Below are 19,543 nucleotides of genomic sequence, written 5' to 3'. Positions count from 1 at the left end.
GTGCCTAAAAAGTGACCTCATTATTTCAATTGGCACTTGTCAGTTCTCAGAACAAAGGACTGACACGTGACTCTGAGCATCAGGTTCACTGAGATGTTGTTGGTTCTACCATTTCCTTCAATTCACATCAGCCTATTGTTTTCAGATTAGCAATATTTAATATTTTATTAGAGTTCAGCACATAATATTTGGACCACAACCCCACTCAAAATGCTCAAGCAGCTCAATAGATAGAAGAAGGAAGTGGAATAATAACACACAGTAAAATGGAGAAAACAGTATTTATCATTAGTAATCATGAAGTTTACAGAAGTAACTGATGAACATGTTGACACATTTTTTATTTCTTTTGATCCTAATGGAAAATTGCATTAACCCATTCTTTCAATTGGTGAATATCAGAGTTCAATCTGGTGTTGTAGTGACATTCTTTAATGTTCAGCTTGTGTGGATGATTGTTATCTGTAACCAGCAGTGACAGTTTTGCTGGATTATTGCTTTTGTGGTCATTTTTCAGTCTATTTTTGAACCTGGGACATTCCAGAGCCAGGAGTGCGCCCATGTTATGTCACTCAGATGAATAAAAACATGCTAAGACATAGGGCCAAAATCATATTGCTATGAAAAGGGGGCCAAAAAGGTTAGTGTATTTTGTGGCCATTCAATTTCAGTTTCCAAAGCAAAAACAGAAATTGACTCGTTACCCGGTTTTCATTTTAATACAGAAAAACAAGAAATGGCATATATGTTAACGGCGCCATTTTTCATTCCTGATCTTGCCGTAGGTCCTCTTTAAATGACTAGACTGCTTGGCAGGGGGCTAGACCGTAGAAGAAGAAGGAATCATAACTGAGACCACAGAAGAAGAAGGAATCATGACGTTACCCTTCCATGTAGAGCCATGGCAGACAGTTATATTTTATTCGAAGGTCCATAGAGGCTGGCAGTCAGAGCGGAAGGCAAGACTGTCACTAAAATAGAAAGAATTTTCCAAGTCCAAATTTTTGTCATATTAAAATGAAAACGGGAAATTAGTCAATTTCCGTTTTTCGTTTTTTTTTACTTCACAAATGGAAATAGAATGGCCACAAAATACACACACTTAGTTTAAAACCTCAGGTTGGATCATGCTTAGAAATTATAAAATAAATCTGAAGAAAAGATGAAACTAACTTCTGTAACACAATCTTTGCTCGTCATGAGGATATTTGATCCTCTGTTATTCAATGCAAATCATGGTATTCACTGAAATAATATAACTTTATAACCTAATAGGTTTCTAAAAAAGACCTTTGCTCTAATATTAAATTGTTTTTTTTTTATCACAGTTCTTTCACTTCATCTGGGGACAAAGTGAACTTTCCTCTGCAGGGGATTCATTGTGTCCCTGCTGAATTCTCTGAGGTAACAGGGAGCGGCTGCAGCCCAGAGGAAGTGTGATTAAATCAGCACATGTACCCTGGAGGACGGGACTGCAGAAAAGAAAGTCAAACATGGGTGGTGTGTCTAGATCAAGTGCGCCCCCTGCAGGCTGGTCAGAAAAGTGTATCTGGCCGAGGAGGAGGATGAGGATGAGGTGTGGGATGCTGCTCTTCTCTTCAGTTCTCTGGAGATCTGGAGCCAAGATAAAGGGTAGCAGCAGCATCCATACAGGCAGTCGCTCCACACACTCCCCTGTAAGACACACACACACACACACAGGCCTGAGAACAGGTAGGAGGCTAGAACAAGAGGTGAATATTTGCATTCAGGTAGACAAGGCATGGTTTAGACTCATACGTTTTGCATTATATCTGTCTATATTTAATATACCAATACAAAAAAATGAGTGAACTTCTACCTTCATATTGTCTTGATCATAATGCATTCGTGCACTTTACCTTGTGGATTTTCATAAAATATGAACTCACACCACCCTGCCGCAGTGTTAGTAGGAGGTGTCGTATCTCTCCACCCACAAACATCTTTGCAGTATTGAACGCATTTCTGATCGAGCTGTGTTTAAAGTGCATCACCATCATGAGTAAATATTTTACAGTCTGTACACCTGTCTGTCTTTATAGAGACAGACCTGGGATCTGTGCACTGCCTCATTCCAGGACTGCTGATCTGTATGTGACATGTTATTTTCTGCATGTAAGGTAAACAAAAACAGAAATAAAGATAAAATCATGGATTGATATGTAGAGATGAAGTAGGCATTGCAGCCTTTGAGCCTAGATTGAGGTGAAATCGGTGAACCATGTTGGTCTAGTATGTGATGACCGACATACTGTATAGTGAACACAACAAGTTGTAAGCTGTGCATGCTTTTTTTGTCCACCAACTCTCCACATATGAATCATCAGGACATTTCCCTTCATGCAATTCATGCACAGCTGGAGAAATGCACTCTGTATTCAAGAACTGAAATATCGACCTCATGTTTCGTTACCCTGGTGAGCATGTGTGACCCCAGAAGAACAGAGAAAACATCTTCAGATGCATGATTCACTGAGATATGTGAAATTTTAAAGGGAATATCAAGTGACTGATCTAGTCCAATATCCTAACATACATCCTGTAATAAACCCAAGCTGCCAATATTTGTTTGGAAACATGATGATCCAGAACTTTTAGCTTAGGACACAAAATGACTGTTATTCTCATGATACAGCCTGTTGCAGCTTTGTCTTCTTCCAACCGTGAGAGAATATTTGCCTCGTTTCACAAACAACCTACGCGTTGGGACTTGTTTTCATAAGATCTTCTGGCATCCTTCTTCCTTCGTGCTCTGTGGTACTGACAACGATCCTCTGCCCACTCCACCTCCAGAGAAGCCAACATTACCAACAACCTCCTCCTCTCCGATGGCAGAGCTCCAGCCTGTTCCCTGCCTGGCCTGCAGCCACTCCCCACCTCCTGCCTTATCTTTGCTTTCTCTTCACTGTCCCAGAAACGAGCGGCCGGGCTTATCCAACATCAGACTCACACCTTGGCCTTGATGTGTGCTGTTTGCATGTGAAATATCTGCTTTATATTAGCAGAGCACTGATTGGTGACAGAGGCCTTATTTCACAGGATCTGTGGTCACACATGCAGGTGGATGAGCACTCAGTGTGGACAAACAAGCATAGCAGTTGGTGGGCAGCCTGAGGACTTTGCTCTTTATTCATTAGGTTATTTAAAGCAGGCTCGCTTGTTTGCATTGCTAAAGTAATAACAGGTGTCTTTGGGAACACCTACTGATGATGCAGCTTCAGTGTCTTCCCCCTGAGTGTCGTTACTGTGTTTCATCGCTGACACGTCTCCAGCTTCTCAGCAGTCATCATAATTATTCGAAGCCCAGTGAAATTGAGCTGGGGACACAGCGCCGTGCAATAGAGAGTAATCAGTTGAATTGTTCGAGCCAATGTTTATCACAGCACCACAGCTGCAGGGGCCGCTCCACTTAACGGAATGAATTTAATCACCAGCGGTTAAACTCGCACAGATAACTTCACATAAAAATGGTTTCAGTCACTTAACTTCTTCTGATGACGCTGATTGAAGTGTCCCCTTCTTCGTGTCCAGCTATTGTAACCCACATAACATAGACAGCATCTCACTTCCTGTCAACACTTTATTGTGGTGGGGTGTGTTCCCTTTAAGTTCCGGGGCACAACCCCGCACTTTCTCTTGCTCCATGGCTGCTGCTGTTCCTGTAGTTGGCGTGCTCCGGTTAGCATTCTGTTGCTAACCTGTAGCTGTTAATACCGGTCTTTATTTTAATAGACCGTGCTATTTTTGTTACCTTTATGGCCGAATGTTAGGCATAGTGTTAAAGTATTGACTGAATACATTATTATTGGTTGTTTTGTTTGTTTTGTATTGTTTATATATATCATATGGTACTTCTGAATTGACCCATTGACATGCACAAACAAATTGTTTGTTTGCCTAAACATTTAAATGTTATTTGAAACTGTGATTAGCTTATTGCTAATTTAATTTGATTTATTATAAAGTGCACTATCATTAGTTTTACCTTTAACGTTACCCAAAGCTTGAAACTTGAATGATTGATTTATGTATATGTTAAATGTTATCATTAAGATAACCTGAGTGTTATATGCTGTATGACCAATAGCATTAATGGTATTATTTATTTATTATTATGTATTGTTATTTATGAATGTATATTTACTTTCTTAATAGAAAATCATTTAATTCATACTGAATTTTAATTTGTGTTTGACCTTGTTTAGGTTGAGTTCAAGATGGCGAGCTGCCCGATGACCGCTGCGACGCGGTAGGATTATAAAACCTTTTTTGTTGCCCTCCTACTACGAACCTATTTGAGTTTTCCCCATTTTTTTTTCTTGAACTCAAACCTTTTTTTTTGAACCATTGAATAAACTATTCTTTCCTGAATGAACTGAAATATGGACAGAACTGCAGAGTGACCTTCTGTCATCAAAGTTTTGATTGTTTATTGTGCATATTATTACTGAATACCTGTTTTTATATATATATATATATATATATATATATTACATAGTAATATATACATTTATTATAATTCATAACTTGCTATTACTGTCCTATTGCATATCTGCTTATTACATAATAATAATATATTTATTTGAGCTCTATTTTTTTGTTTGGTGTCTTATTCACACACTCAGGCTCCATAGCCGAACCTACTTTTGTTGCTTTATTACATCTATGGCCGCAGTCAGGCCCCTCGCTCCATAGTGCGTTACACTATGCAGTGATTTCTGATCAGAAAATGGTGGAGAAGCTTGTTGAAGAGCTTGTTTTGGTAGTTTTGTTACCTAAATTTAACCTGTCTGTTCAAGACTTAGGGCAAAGAGGGACATAAATAAACCAGCAGTCTTAAAATCTAAGCTTAAAATGGATATTTTAGTTGTGAATATGTCCACACATCGTCACCCCAAACTGTGGCTGTTAATGTATATTCCTAATGCTTCAGTACCTTTATGCCGTATCTCTCTCTGACGGACGCCCTCATGGCGAGAGAGGCTGGCGGCACACAACCAATGCAGTCCAGCAGAGGGAGGCATGGACATGCACCCACCGCACTGGTCACCTTACAGGTGAACACCGGCAGGCAGCACAGGGCAAAACAACCTGCACAGATATGCATGTAGATGTGTAGTCACAACAACAGCAACATTTTCCACTGACTGTCAGCAAATCATGTAGCATCACACTCACAGTCTCCTACGTCTTTGTAGCACTCACACAGGCCCGTGCTCCATTCGCTTTCCTCCTTAAAGCTGCTGCTTCTGCTGCTGCGAGGCTGAACCTGGACCACATGTCTGGACATAGCCGAGCTGTGAATACCACCACCAGAGAAGACAGGGTTGATTTAAATATGGGAAACAGAAATGTTATCTTATCTGACTGTGAGGCTGATTTCAAAATTCCTCTCTGGTCCTTTCCGTCTTATCTAACCTCCACCATAAGAGCCAGGGTTCTGATCAGGGACTGATTGTAAAAACAGGCTGTGTGATGACCTGAATTAGTGTGTGGAAACTGAACACACGGAGCATCTTCAAAATCAAAAAAGATGGATTTGCATTTCCCACCCTGAATAATGTTTCTATACATTTACAGCAGATATAGATAGAAGGAAGATTCACAGATGTGACCCATAGTTCTGTGGCTGGGTCACTGAGCCCTCCCTCAGAAAGGATTGAACACTGCTGTCCTCTGAACTGAGTTATTCTTTAGCTGTGTTTGTCTGAGGATGGAGGGATTCCACGGCTCAGAGCCTCCTGATCAATGATTTACATCGTTCTAATTAAAAATCTCTAACCAGCCAGGAGGGAATACAAGACTTACCCGTCTAAAAATTATCCAGACTCCAACTCCTGGGATCAGCCCTGTTGATCTGCTGGATTTGACTTTAACTCTCATTCTGTCTTCCTACCTTTACTTCAGTGTGTGTGTGTTGCCTGACCAGTGTTTTGGTGTAAATATGAAACTGTCAAACAGGATGGGTAAACAGCCACCATGACTAGCAGTATCTTCATTTGTTATCATTTGTTCATTATCCTATATTGATGTTTATAGATATAGACAACAACCTGACCCCCATGATCCATAGTGTTATAATTTGTTCACTTTTTATACTTGCATCATAAGTAAGTATTCCCAGAGGTCAATCCAACATAAACAGAGCCTCCTCTCCGTGATATCTGATCCTTCATTGTCCTGGTTAAAAGACAGCAGAGCGGGCTCATCTACAGAGGACCAGTTAAGTGAATCCTGTATCAGAGACAAGTCCTGTGTTTTCTATCAGGGCTGTAGCTGACACGGCCGATTGTGTAGGAGATAACCATGTTTGGCATTCATGCTGTGAAGACAAAACAGGCTGGTTTCACATTTACTAAAAAACTTTGGAATTGTTTATGCAGAGAGACGATGAGAGAGAGATATATACAAGCAGATAAGAAGGGAGAAAGAATGGAGGAGGAGAAGCGTTTTATCCCAAGATACAACATAAAAAACAGATTTTTGTGGTAAATGTTTCACTTTCATTTATTTTTTACTAGTTTAGTTGGAGCTAATACTTAATGTAACATATCTGTAGGACAGCCAAACTGCTTCCATTATTCATTATTTTAATCATACACTGCTATATATGTTGTTTGTAGAAGTGTGTGTAGGTGAACGGTGGGTTGTTACTATTATCAGTCATCCTATGTTTCTGGTCTTTGTGCTAAGCTAAGCTAACTTAGTGTGTTAAAGGGGTTTGTTGTGTATGACAGTATGCTGAAGTAATGTCAACAAACGCTACAAGTTTTACAAGGTCAACATCCCTACTAGACACATGAAACAGCAAAGACACACACACACAATTAAAAAAGTCTACTAAGTTCAATAACACAAAAAAGCTAATGAAATGACAAGCAATGGTATAGGCTTATAATAAGAAAATAGCTGATGTTAGTGGTGAACGGTTCTCATTCTCAAAAATGAAACCTTTACATCAAGAAATGCATGATTATATTTTGTAATGGCTATGATATTAACAAATGTAGTTATATAATGGGAGTTAATGGGACCTAATTGGGAAATACTATTTAAATCTGATGCTACACAAAAACTAATAATGCATCATGTCAAGGTAACAAACACACAACACTGGTCTGATTAAAAAGAATACTTTTAGGAAATAAATGCATTAAAGTCAGTATTTTGGCTAATCTTTGACATATCCAAGACTGATTAAAAAAAAACAAACATACAACATTTGTTTTATGGAAAATAACTCATTTTTCTTAAAAACTATTAGCATCATGCAATTAAACAGGTATTTAAAGGGTTAAAATCCTGATAATTATTCAATATTTGATTGTTTTTATCAGGACTGACTATCAAAAGATTTAACCTTAAAAAGCAGAAATATTAAATTAATATAAAAATATTAATGTGTACTGTTTTTATAGCAGTTTTTAGAAGCAGACATTTTTGTCCTTAATGCAGAAAGAGTGGTACATTTTAAAACTGTTACTACACAAAAACTAATGCACCAAGTCAATAGTTTGGATAATCTTTGACACGATCTATGACAGATTTAAAAACATAATGCCTCAGCCATCCAACGTTTTATGGGAAATTTTTGTTTCATAAAAACAACAACTATGATGTCGAGAGGGAGTCTTTGTTACCAAAAAAAGAAAAAGAAAAATTGTGCCATATACACCAACACAGACAAAATGGTGGCCAGGTAAAGAGGAAATAAATACCCAAATGGTACACACACACACACTTTCCTGTATGTAAAATGTTTTGTAATATTCGAAATAAACAGACACAAAACTCCATTTAATAAAAAAACATGTCTTTATATACAAAGTTGAATTCACATCAGTATTACAAAGAATAATATTATAAGATGGTGCATAATATTTCACATTCCTGCTATAGTATGTCATGCTGTGCCTTTAGGTGATACAGTATGTACAACATCCTTCACTCTGCAGCTCTCCTCGGGATCCTGTTTATCACAGGGGGATCGCTACAGGCAAGGTTGGTTGGCAGAACTCTGCAATGACGGGGGTGCACTCATTACCAATACAGAATCACTGTATCGCTTTCCAGCTACATTTAAATATATTTACTTACCACGTAGTTGTCTTTTGCAAAGGCAGTGGAACAGGTCCATTCTCTCTTTTTTAGTTTGGGTTTTCAGTGGGCGCAGACACCTCAGTCTACCGTTACGGGCTTCTGCTATGTGGACAGAGGTAAAGTGAAATCTCTGGAAGTACCCTGTTTACAATGGCAGGTCACTCAAAAAATTACTTAAACACTTAAACTGTCACTGATGCACTTTTTGTAACCTAAGGGTCACTCACGTTTGCATCTGCATTTGTGGATTTCCCTGGCCATTTTCCCATCATGTTTTTGGAGTATCGATTCTGCAATGTGGACAGACATGGTCACGTAAGCATACAATTAAAAAGGCTGTCCTGCAAAAGATGTATAAAAAGTTCAAACAGCATGTCTGAGTTTACCTGCGCTGGGCCAAAGGTTGTTGATCAGAATGATGAGCATGAGCGTCGCACCTACGATCTTGTTCATAATGGCGGCTTGTTCCTTCTGTTCGCTTGGAATTATTGTTTGGGAGAGGAGGAACTCATTTATATACCTGCTCAAAGAGTCTATGTGCACATGTGCGTGCACAGTTTGATCATCCAGATCGGTCCTGGCATGTCTAAGGAGGGGGGGTAGTTTTTCAACTGTGCATGAATTCATCCTTAAAATGAGATGAAGATGGAGATAGCTCCCTCTCGCACTCAGACATGCATATGAATGTGAAGATCTCAGCTGAACTTTTACCCAAGAAGCATGTTCTGATTTTTATTGCACTATTAATGAACCCACAGCCCTATCACATGTCCTCAGGCCACCCTTCAACACATGTCTTTAATAAGGAGACAGGAAAGCTGGCTTCTTATCAATACAAGGGAGAATTCAACTATTTATTATTAACAGGCATGGCATGTTACCAAATTAACAGAGCCGTTTTGAGGCTCTAGGACTCTCTGACCGCCACCAACGCAACCACCTGTCACTCAACAACGCCCATAATTATGCATAATTTTAAGTCTATAATATAATTAAAACAAGTGAGTTATAGAAGTATTCACCCCCTGTACAATTGACCTTTGTATTTGAGACCAGAATGGTTATTTGTACCAGGCTGTAAACATGTTTATTTCTGCTGTGAAGTTGGCTGTTTTAACATGGGAGTCTATGGGAAATGACTCGCTTCTGGAGCCAGCCCCTAGTGGTTGCAGCGTGAACTACAAGTTTTGACACTTCCACATGGGCTTCAAGTCTGAGCCCCGTGGTTGCCGTGTGGTTTAGACCCATTTTCGAATCTAGCTATTGCATACACGCTCAACGTGGCTCTATCCGACGTCTTTGCTGACATCTGTCGCATCATAAAATTCAGACCCCGTTCAGACTGGGGGTCACGTGGTTTCTTTCGTAGACTCTGTCTGGTCACGTAGACTTGGTATTGAGCTTTGCAGCTTCACCAGTGTTCAACTCGGATAATAACCTGATGGAGGCAATAATTTTCTTTAGCTGTATTCGGCAATATTTATTAGAGACTAAAAACGCCTCTCATCAATCATGGTGGGACAAAAACTCTCAGGTGCTTTCTTCTGCCACTCTGTCTGTGACAGATAAAATGGGCGTGATCCAAAACAAAATGCACTGAAACTATATCTAGTTTAAAGACTTGTACCTCACTGTGGTTGAAACAAAACACAGTGAACAGTAAAAACAACAGCACCATTACATCACAACTAAGTACACATAAACAAAAGTATGTCTCCTATCACTTGGCAACCAGACAGAGGTGAACAGGGTTCAGATCACAGGGCAGGACACAGCACAGACTTAAATACACAAGGGTAACGAGACACAGGTGAGTACAATTAGGGCAGGGCAGGTAAGCAAAGCACACAACAAACTTTCAAAATAAAACAGGAAATAACCAAAAACCAACCATGAAAATACACAAATGCCAAAATAACCAGGAAACAAGGAAAACAAGAATACAGGATGATGACACAGACACTGCTGATGGAGAAGGTTGCATCTTGGGGGAGTACTTTTAGTCGGGTCTGTGTCCCATCCTCTAACATGGAGGAGGCAGGGTTTATGACTTATCATAGTACAGCCAGCCACCAGGGGGAGATCAAGATGTTTTGTCCTCTGGGTTTTTAGGAGGTGTCATGTTGTCCATCTCTATTTACAGTCAATGCACACATAAATGTTATTATTCAGTCAGTGTTAGCTGATCTGGTTTCTATGAAATGTTATTTTTACTCCCATTATTATCACATCCTGTAGCCTCCCTTTTCCTCAGTGAAGCTCCATCATGTAACATGTCTTTGAAGTGATGTTTATCTGCGCAGCCACATTATAACTGATTAACAGAGCGGTTTAAAAAGTTAAGGATCTACAAAGAAATCAGTGGTGCAGTTGTTCCTCTCAGGACTGCACTGTGAGCCTGGGATATTATTGTCAATACCACCATGTCATGATGCTGCTCAGACATCAGAACTGGTACTGATGAAATCCTGCTATTGGGTAAGAAAGTCACAGGACAGTTCGGTTTGACGTTTGTTTAGGGGAAATGACGTAAGGTTTCTTCTTCTTTGTCATCTGTGTTCAGGTCTCCAGTAAATTGTGCTGACTGACATTTAAGCTTTACATGTGCTATGTAGGGGGGCGGGCGAGGGGGGGGGGGGGTTATTGACCGGGGACTGTCATTGGCTGGTGTCTGAGTCACTCGCTCATTACAGGAGGTGCGTAATTACGCACTGCGCTCTCTCAAAACTTTGGCACGCCTCCACTGTATAATCCGAAGTGTCAGCACTGTGGTTTATATCAACACGCCGCTATGGGTCAAGGCACAATACGAGGAAATCCCCACGGCCGAGAAAACTACGATAGGCCCCTTTAAATCGACGCTTCCTCGGTGTTGTGCCAAGAGAGAGAGAGAGAGAGAGAGAGAGAGAGAGAAAGAGAGAGAGAGAAAGAGAGAGAGAGCTCAGATAAACAACAACACGGTTCTCAGGAGGCGCTTTTACCGGATTCAGCTCTTCACTGCGGCCTCAGTAAAGGAAGAGGTGAGCTCACATTTACCGTGTATACACGTATTCGTAAAGGACTGTGTAAAGAGCGGCCAGTCAGTGTTGTGTTAGCGGACGGAAAAGCACTTTATAACCGTGAGTAACAGTTATAGTGACACGTTAATGTGCTGCTGGCTCACCAGACATTTGCTGCACCTGTTCAGAAGTAACAGGGCTGAAAACATTGCTTCTTTCCGTATAAACAACAAGAGAAGTGTCAGCGCGCACACGCCACAAGCCGTGCGCTCTATGACGCAGGAGAGCTATTTTTGACGAACGTGTTTACTTTCATTGACAGGAGGACCGAGCCGCTGTTGTTCGCAGCGTTTTGTCGTCTTGTTTTCCATACATTCATTGTTGAATACCATTGCGGAAGTGAGTAGCTGGTGGACACACGACACAAAGCTTGCTCTGTGCTGACATCTAGCGGCGAGCGGAGAAAAGACGCCTCTCAGCCATGTACGGAGCTTCAGGTATCCCAGAGCTCATCCCGCCCAGCGGGCCGCCCCGTCAGCCCGGCCCGGCCGGACAGTTCAACCCGGGACACCCGCAGGTCAACGGCCACGGCGGAGGACCCAACCCTCAGAGACTCGGACAGAGGGCGCCCAAGCTGGGACAGATCGGCAGGTCCAAGAAAGGTAAGGTACCTGATGTCACCACCCAATACAAACAGCAACTACACCTGCACCACCAACATCACAACACACTGTAACAGACCCACAATTATAATCACTGTTATTATATAAGAATCACAAAGACAAACAGCAGTTTGTGGTGCATTTAAATAAATGTTTCTAATCCATTCAAATCCTTTGAAGAACTCATCAGACAGCAATAACACCAAAGTGCTGACTCGCAGAAAGACCTCTGCTGGATGACAGTTTAAAAGCATGGCATTTCTGAATTAGGAAATATTTAAAGCAACATTTTTGGGTGTGCACTTTGTGTTTTTAGACCAGAGTTACATAAGGAAATCAACACCACTCTCATGTGTCTGATGCCAGCTGAGCAAAGATAGAAACAAGGAACAGTGAGCCTCTGCACTAAAGCATAGAGATCACTGATTTACACCTAATTCAGATCATTTGTGTCAAAAGCAGTGTGGAAAAGTGACACACTGTGGGTTTACTTAGGGTTGCATTGTGACTAGGTTACTACTTCCACAGTTAAAAATATAACATGTGATGTTATTATTTCCTAAATATAAACCATTAATTTAATATGCTGGTTCCTCCTTAAGTTAATGTGTGACGGAGACAGAGTGATCATAATAATAACACTGTTACATGTGCTGTTTCCAGTCATTATCCTACACTAAGCTAAGCAGCTGCTGGCTGTGTCTTCATATTAACACACAGAAACGAGTCAGTCTTGTACGTCCATGCCCCCTGACCTCTGCCCGTCTCTCCTCAGTGGACCTGGAGGACGAAGACTTGGACGACATCATGAACAACAACGGGCAGTGCCCTGTATCACTCGCTCCCATCTCCTAAAACTTCACCAAGATGTGCCAAAATAATTTTTAAAAAAGCGCCAAACCCTCCCTGTCTTCATCAGTGATCTTGGCCTCGGTCCGTTCAAGTGTCCTACTGAAGCTTCCGACGGCTCGTCGAGGCTCACGCTGAAGCCTGTAGGCCCAGATTGTACATAGTGTTTATTTAACTTCTGGTCAGACTGTGAATGAATGATACTGCATCGCTCTCTACTCTATACCTCGGTAGGTAGGTAGAATGTCAGGACTGGAGGTTTTGGAGGAATATTTTCGAGCTTCTTATAATAAGGGCTACATTTCTTAAAGTTGCACTGAGCAGACAGTTAGATGACGATTGGCCTCTCCTTTGCTCTCTCTCTCCCTCTCTCCCCCGGCCTCTGAGGGTCACTGATCGTCTGCATGAGGGGAAGCCTGTTAATGTGTATCACACGGGTGAAGCTTCAGTTGTGCAATCACTCTCACACTGATTCAAGCTGTGTACTGATATCCAGCAATGAAAGCTCGCTATCTACAGGAAGAAAATGACTACTGCTAATTATTTATTGAGAAACGTTGTCGTGTTGATCTTGCTTCTTCATGTTTTTTACTCATTTCTGAACGGATATTGCTTCAACTGAGATTTTCTTATGTTTCCAAATAACTGGTGCACTTTGTTGGGAATGCCCGTTATGTGCAGTGACATGTTGCAGAATTCTATGCATGAAATCTGTTAAAGCATCAAAACACGTAACTGGTAACCTGTTATTTAAGGGCTATGTAGTAGTTTTTTTTCTTCTTTTTCTTTTTTTAAAGCACCACACCGTTTGCTGTGTCGGTCATGGTTGGAGCTGATGTTTTTCCCTGAGCTCAGTGTTGGCTGGAGCTGCTGACTCACACAGATTTTATTGTTAATTATCACAGGTTGGCTGCATGACTGTGGGGAAATGTGCAGATCCAATAGATATGCCAAATGATGCTACATGAGATTGATAATTAAATTAGATTCTGATCGGCACACTGGTCTGTAATGATGTTCTTATATTTATTTCTAAAGCACTAATGTCTGACTACACCCAAAAATGACATCATCTTAAGGTTCACTTTGCAGACTTTGTAATCACAGACTGAGATGATGAAAACGGATTAGCTGAGACAATCTTACACTGTTTTTAGTGGCTATAATCGTCTATAAGGCTCGTGCTGATGTCATGTTACTTTGTTGGCTGTAACGGTGTCTGTTTTTTTTGTTTTGTTTTTGTTTTTTTGTTTCACAGACGCACAGCAGCTCATTCTCTGACTCAGATTGATGTTTGGGTTGTGGTGACCTTTTGCATGGAATTGATCGAGTTTTCATAATGCATATCAAGAAATAAAATATCAATCTTTGTGGACTTTCTGTGGTTCATGTGCATATTTTATCATCACCCAAGTGAGTCTATCTATATCCATCTATGTGTTGATTTCTTATATGATTTTTCATGTCATCTGTTGGCACATTTAAAGCTGTATCAGAAATACATCATAAAGTTACATTAAAAGTATTAAACATTCCCTTTAGTTTCAGTTTTTGATTTTTTAAGTTTAACTAAAAAAAAACTGGATAAGAAAGTTACCCAGTATCTGTGTTACATGGGCTTACACACTGCCCAGGCCTACAGAATATATAGAAAAAACTTTAATATGAGAGCAGAGTCTGACTGATTCTTTAACGACATATATTCACTAATCTTAATTTAGCCAGTACTAACTAGATGCATAATTCAACAATTATTATATAATACAAAGTCATGCTAAAACACTCCACTTTAGGCAGCCTTCTATGACCGTCTGGCAGTTAACAATGTTGCAGTATCTTTATTAAAACTGTGTTGGACATGTTAAAAAAAAGAAAAAAGTATTTCCCATTACTCCACTATATTCTGTGTATAAAATATCACATTAACAAAACAGGACACACTTATAAATCATCTTAATAAAAATATGACTTCTGAAAAAGCTACAAAACAAAGGGCTACTCATCATCATCAGCACATCTACACAGGAGGATTCCATATGTGAGCTGGTTTGTAACAGGCTGCTGTGAATAGCTGCTGCATTGTAGTAAAAAGCTTGTGTGACCTTACACGGTGAGCCCTGTGTGTGAAGTCACACCCTGCCTGTCTATTTTAGTTCATATAAGAACACTGTATTGTTGCCTGAGCTGCAGCAAACTAGAATTGATTACTTTCAATTACATGGCAAATGCTAATAAACGCTGGTTCTAACGTGTAGGTGCAAATATTGGCACTAATCCACCGTTCAGGCCACATGTCAACAGGTTACACCCTGAGGGCTTCTCTAAGTAGGCAGGGGATGCAATTATAATGTATTTGTGAAGACCACTTGTAAACAATTGTGGAATGTGTTGAAGGGGTGAGAGACATCCTTCATGAAACAATTGAGAGTGCTACATGATAATCAGGAGGTCATCAAAGGCCTGTCTGAACAAAAAAAAGTCCCATTTCAGTGATCCTTGCCTCTGCCTGTGATTCACAACTGCCCTTCAGTCTTAAGTTTTTACTCCTCACTCATCTTCCTGCTGAGGCCTCACACATACTCCTTAGTGCTGCTTTGAGGACCGGAGCGGGAACTGGCCGCTGATGGGTACTTGGATACCTGCTTCTTCCTTGGACAGGAAGCGGCCAGCATGGCTCCACCCAGGACATCGAGTAGGGAACCACCCCATGCGATAAAGATGGCCGCACCAAACTCAAACCTCAAAAGAGAGAACGAAGAAAACTTTACAATTTACAATTGTATCTCCAACCCCCCCCCAACAAGTCACTTCTAGGTATCTCACTTGGTGTTGACAGGAGTGTAGGGATTGTAGAATGCCCGGATGACATTGTGAGCGAACCAGGAACACGCTACAATGGCACACAGCCCTGAGAGGAGAGAGAGAGAGAGAGCGTCGACAACAAAGATCAGTCATCAAAACCCAAGAGGGAGCAGGCATGCTTTTATCTATTGACTCCAGCACAATTAGCTTCAGGGGCTGTTAAGAGTCAGCGCCAGGAGAAGTGGACTCATTCAGTGTGGTGACCTGTGGAGCAGCACTGGAGAGTGGGAGGAAAGCCTTTTGGGCTGAGGATCAAACCTCCTCCTACCCACTGTGTGATGTACAGGAGATCTAAGAAGTCACATGACATAACTCCACTGTATTATTTATCACCACAGAACCCCGCCTGTATAGTGAGGTTTCTGTTTTAGTCTGGTCATCCCCTCCTTGGTTTGGATGGATCTGATCATGGTTACTGACACCACAATACTGTTCTTTGTTGGTAGTGCTTGTAGTAAAAGAGTGGACAGTTGTTGTGAGTGTATAAGTGGGTTCACAGCATGCAGTTAACTATGAGCAGCCACATGTGTATTCATGATCCAAACACTTAACTCTCTGGACATTCACTCTCAAAGGTCAGAACCAACTGAAGGTGTACAAAGCCTTGACCGCAGGTAGCATTTAGCTCATTGTCATATTGGATTAGAAACGCCTCCCCTGATTGGACAAAACTTCCTTCTTTAGCACCTAAAAAGCTCTTTGGTATCTGTCTCAAATGCCACGACCTTTGCATCCTCACCTCCCACTAGCAGGATGATGCCTCCTGTCATGGCGATGCGGGACTTGCGTAGCTTGTCATTTCCTCCACAGGTGGTGCACTTCATCCCCATGCAGGCCACACCCAGACCTGCGACGGACACGATGATGCCAACTATCATCAAGGCGCGAGTGGCCTGGAGCGAACCTGAGACGGAAGGAACAATGATGAAGAGGATGATCAGTGTTTGTGGGAGGAGGTGAATAGATCACCATTCATCCTGCAGGAATGTGGGAGTACAGTTATTAAAGGTACAGCACACATAGTTAATCATGTGTGCAAAGTGCACAGCAGGAGATGATACAGAGAAGACAGGCTCCGACCTATCAGAGAGGCAGTGTGTGTGTGTGTGTGTGTGTGTGTGTGTGTGTCCAGAGGCTGTGAATTACATTCACATTAGCCTGTCAGGACACTTTAATGTGAGCTTTTCCTGGAAGGGAAACCATGGGAGACACACACAAACAGAAACACATTCACGCCCTTTCATTTTCACTGAATCCCTCCACTCTGTGGAAACAGGGTCTTCATCTGTCAACGCCCCCCTCTCCCTCCCTCCACCCTATAAATCTATCACAGGGTGACCCCCCTCTTTGTTTCTCCCCCACTGTCCACCTAGAACCAGTCTGTGCCAGTCTAGGCCATCCCTGCCCTGCCCAAACAAACAAAACACTCCATCAGGGAGGGAGGGAGGGATGGAGAGGATATAAAACTGAATATTAAACAGCGAGTAACAGGAAACAATAACAGTACAGTACAATACAGAACAGTATCCTGACTTAGATCACACTGTTCTCATTACTGCTAATGAGGACGTGCCAGACTCTTTAATGAGGGGCCTCTGGGGCCCCAGAGAGTCTGAAGATTCAGCCCTGCTAATTTTTTTAAGGCAACTTAAAGGGCGTTCATGTAGCTAGGTGCTCTTGGGAGTAAATTGTGACTGGTCACCATGGTAACCGAGTAATTGATGGCGAAGCTTGTTTCAGAATCAAACCAGATACTGAAAATGATATTCTGGTGGATTAAATTATTTTAATGTAGGAATCTGTGTCATAAATCAGCAGAAATATCAATAAGAGACCATTTCTTTACACTCAAGTCTACCTGGCTGTTTCTGAGAGTCTGGAGACCTCTAACAGGTGTTTTTCACAATGATCACATTTACTTTGACTCAGCACCTTGTATCAAGTGAAACACAACCACACTGCCCGTCAGCAGCACTTTCTGTTCACACTTCATTATGGAGTCATGTGTGGTTTAACAAGTCATGCAGTGAGTGCTGGCTGTGGATGGCAGCAGGGTGGGAAGGTCTAACTAGAATGTGATAATGTATGGCTGAGGATTGGTGACAGAGGACTGATGTGTGATGAGCAGGTGTGTGTGTGTGTGCATGCAGGTGTGTGTGAGTGTCATGAATGAAGTTGAGCAGTAACTTACTGTCCAGCTGCAGGATGGAGTCGTAGATCTTACACTGGAGCTGCCCGGTGCTCTGGAAGGCGCAGGACATCCACAGCCCCTGGTACATGGCCACAGCGGTGATGATGTTGTCCCCGATGTACGCGGACATCTTCCACTGTGGCAGGATGGTCCCGACGATCAGCCCCACGATGCCTATCAACGAGAGGAAGAACCCAAGCAGTTGGATCCCGGAGTTCGCCATCGCTATTTTTTTTTTTTTAATCCCGCAAATCTAAATTAAAATGATCCCGTGTCCAAACAGGCTGTTAAAGATCCCGCAGATCTGTAATAAAAGCCGCAGGTAGCGTCCGTGTCTCTGCAGAGCTGTGGACCGGGGGTCTGAAGTCGGGGATGGGCATCAAGGATGTGGGTGATGGTGTGAAGTGGGTGTGTAATTATCATGTCTGCTGATGCGTGGAGTCACAGTGCTCACACTTTTGCTGGGAAGTAAGAGGCAGCTCTTCCACAGAGCAACAGGTTGTCTCACTTTTTCCTCCAACCGAGTGGTCAGTTCTGCTTCACATTCTTATCAAGTTACTGCCAAAATAAAACAAAATAAAATAAAACTGCTTACATAGTATATATATATATATATATATATATATATATATATATATATATAGAGAGAGAGAGAGAGAGAGAGAGAGAGAGAGAGAGAGATTTGTGAACGTCTCCTTCACTACATTTTCTGACCTTGTTTGTCTGAATTCACACAGATTCATGAGGTCCCCCTGTATGGAGCTACTGTAAAGAGAAAGAAAAGCTGCAGTAAATCAGGCAGTAACCAGACCAGAGCCTAAAAAGGGCAACAAAAACCAACTTTAAATCTGATAAATCATAATTCCTTTGGATGTCTACACAAGTTACACTGAATAATAAGTGATGATGGACTATGCAAAGTAAGTATTAAGTGACAAGTGTGTTGTTTGTTTCTTGTGTCATTAATAAGAGGGACTAGAAATCCAGGGATTTGTTACATGAGATATGTGTTGTTCACAGAAAAAGTGAAAAAAAGAAAGAGGGAGTGAGACATGGGATAGAGCGTATGAGCAGTTTCTCAGTCTTCTAGAAGTCTTCACTGACTCACAAAGAACCTGTCACTGTGAACATATTTCATATCCTGAAAAGTGATAAATAATAATGACAGCCAGGAAGTGACAGGTAGAGACAGTGATGACACACTGATGACATCCTATTTTGATTTATCTCTTTATTATATTATCAAACATACCTGTGGTCACTTGCTTTATAATGTATTTATTCTAATAAAACACCAGCTGTAGCCACTTCCTGCTGTGAATGGGTAAAAACTTAGAGACAATTGCGAGCATTGTCCATGTCAGAGGTCAGGCATTGGCACTGCAGTGTGTATGACTTCACACTGAGGCTAAACAATAGTGCTGCAGCACAGGCAGAGGAAGTAATAAGCCATAAGCCTGGAGGAAGTTCCACCGACTCACTGCTGGGTCAATGGAAAGTGCTCACCTGCTGCTGGATTACTTATTTAAGATGTAATGAGGTTCTGCCAGATCACACTCACAGTCCTGTGAGCCACCTCTGCCTGGCTCTGAACTCTCATTCTCTCACGTCCTCACCCTTTTCACTTTTTAACCTCCTCTCCTCTCACCATTACTCCTGTCCTCTTTACTGTATTCAGAGGACAGGCCTCGTCTCTGAGGCCAACAAATGCTCTATTGTTGCTGAGAGGAGTGACCCTGCAGCTCGAGGAATCTGTCTTTGATATAGAGGTTGATGATGAGGAGGAGGAGGAGGAAGGTGGTTTGGAGTTGAAAAGTTGACCAGTAAAGTTGAGCGCAAAGCTGTGATGAAGAAGATGA

General features: G+C 41.5%; 2 protein-coding genes across 2 annotated transcripts; both read right to left on the bottom strand.

Annotated features, from left to right (window-relative positions):
• Positions 1-460: 460 nt before the first annotated feature.
• LOC114450648 (placenta-specific gene 8 protein-like) lies at positions 461-5,907 on the bottom strand. Its single transcript, XM_028428884.1, has 4 exons — positions 5,830-5,907; positions 5,200-5,318; positions 4,958-5,112; positions 461-1,674 (listed from the first exon to the last, which is right to left on the bottom strand). The coding sequence occupies exons 2-4, from the start codon at positions 5,309-5,311 to the stop codon at positions 1,507-1,509; spliced, it is 435 nt and encodes a 144-aa protein (XP_028284685.1). The 5' UTR covers positions 5,312-5,318; positions 5,830-5,907; the 3' UTR covers positions 461-1,506.
• An 8,535-nt stretch (positions 5,908-14,442) lies between these two features.
• cldn7a (claudin 7a) lies at positions 14,443-18,194 on the bottom strand. The gene is made up of 4 exons (XM_028429369.1): positions 17,685-18,194; positions 16,233-16,397; positions 15,455-15,539; positions 14,443-15,370 (listed from the first exon to the last, which is right to left on the bottom strand). The coding sequence occupies exons 1-4, from the start codon at positions 17,905-17,907 to the stop codon at positions 15,202-15,204; spliced, it is 642 nt and encodes a 213-aa protein (XP_028285170.1). The 5' UTR covers positions 17,908-18,194; the 3' UTR covers positions 14,443-15,201.
• Between the last annotated feature and the right edge of the window lie 1,349 nt (positions 18,195-19,543).

This window comes from Parambassis ranga, chromosome 18 (assembly GCF_900634625.1).
Source record: "Parambassis ranga chromosome 18, fParRan2.1, whole genome shotgun sequence".
NCBI classification, from domain to species: Eukaryota; Metazoa; Chordata; class Actinopteri; family Ambassidae; genus Parambassis; species Parambassis ranga.
This window is presented reverse-complemented; position numbering and strand designations above follow the sequence as displayed.

What these genes read in the sequence shown, in the direction of transcription:
- cldn7a (XM_028429369.1), bottom strand. Translation starts at nt 17,907, where the DNA reads ATGGCGAACTCCGGGATCCAACTGCTTGGGTTCTTCCTCTCGTTGATA. An exon ending in CATCATCCTGCTAGTGGGAG is followed by an intron (nt 15,540 to 16,232) that starts GTGAGGATGCAA and finishes CTCTCCTCTCAG; the next exon opens with GGCTGTGTGCCATTGTAGCG. An exon ending in TACACTCCTGTCAACACCAA is followed by an intron (nt 15,371 to 15,454) that starts GTGAGATACCTA and finishes CTCTCTTTTGAG; the next exon opens with GTTTGAGTTTGGTGCGGCCA.
- LOC114450648 (XM_028428884.1), bottom strand. Translation starts at nt 5,311, where the DNA reads ATGTCCAGACATGTGGTCCAGGTTCAGCCTCGCAGCAGCAGAAGCAGC. An exon ending in CTACAAAGACGTAGGAGACT is followed by an intron (nt 5,113 to 5,199) that starts GTGAGTGTGATG and finishes ATATCTGTGCAG; the next exon opens with GTTGTTTTGCCCTGTGCTGC. An exon ending in GAGAGAGATACGGCATAAAG is followed by an intron (nt 1,675 to 4,957) that starts GTACTGAAGCAT and finishes TGTGTCTTACAG; the next exon opens with GGGAGTGTGTGGAGCGACTG.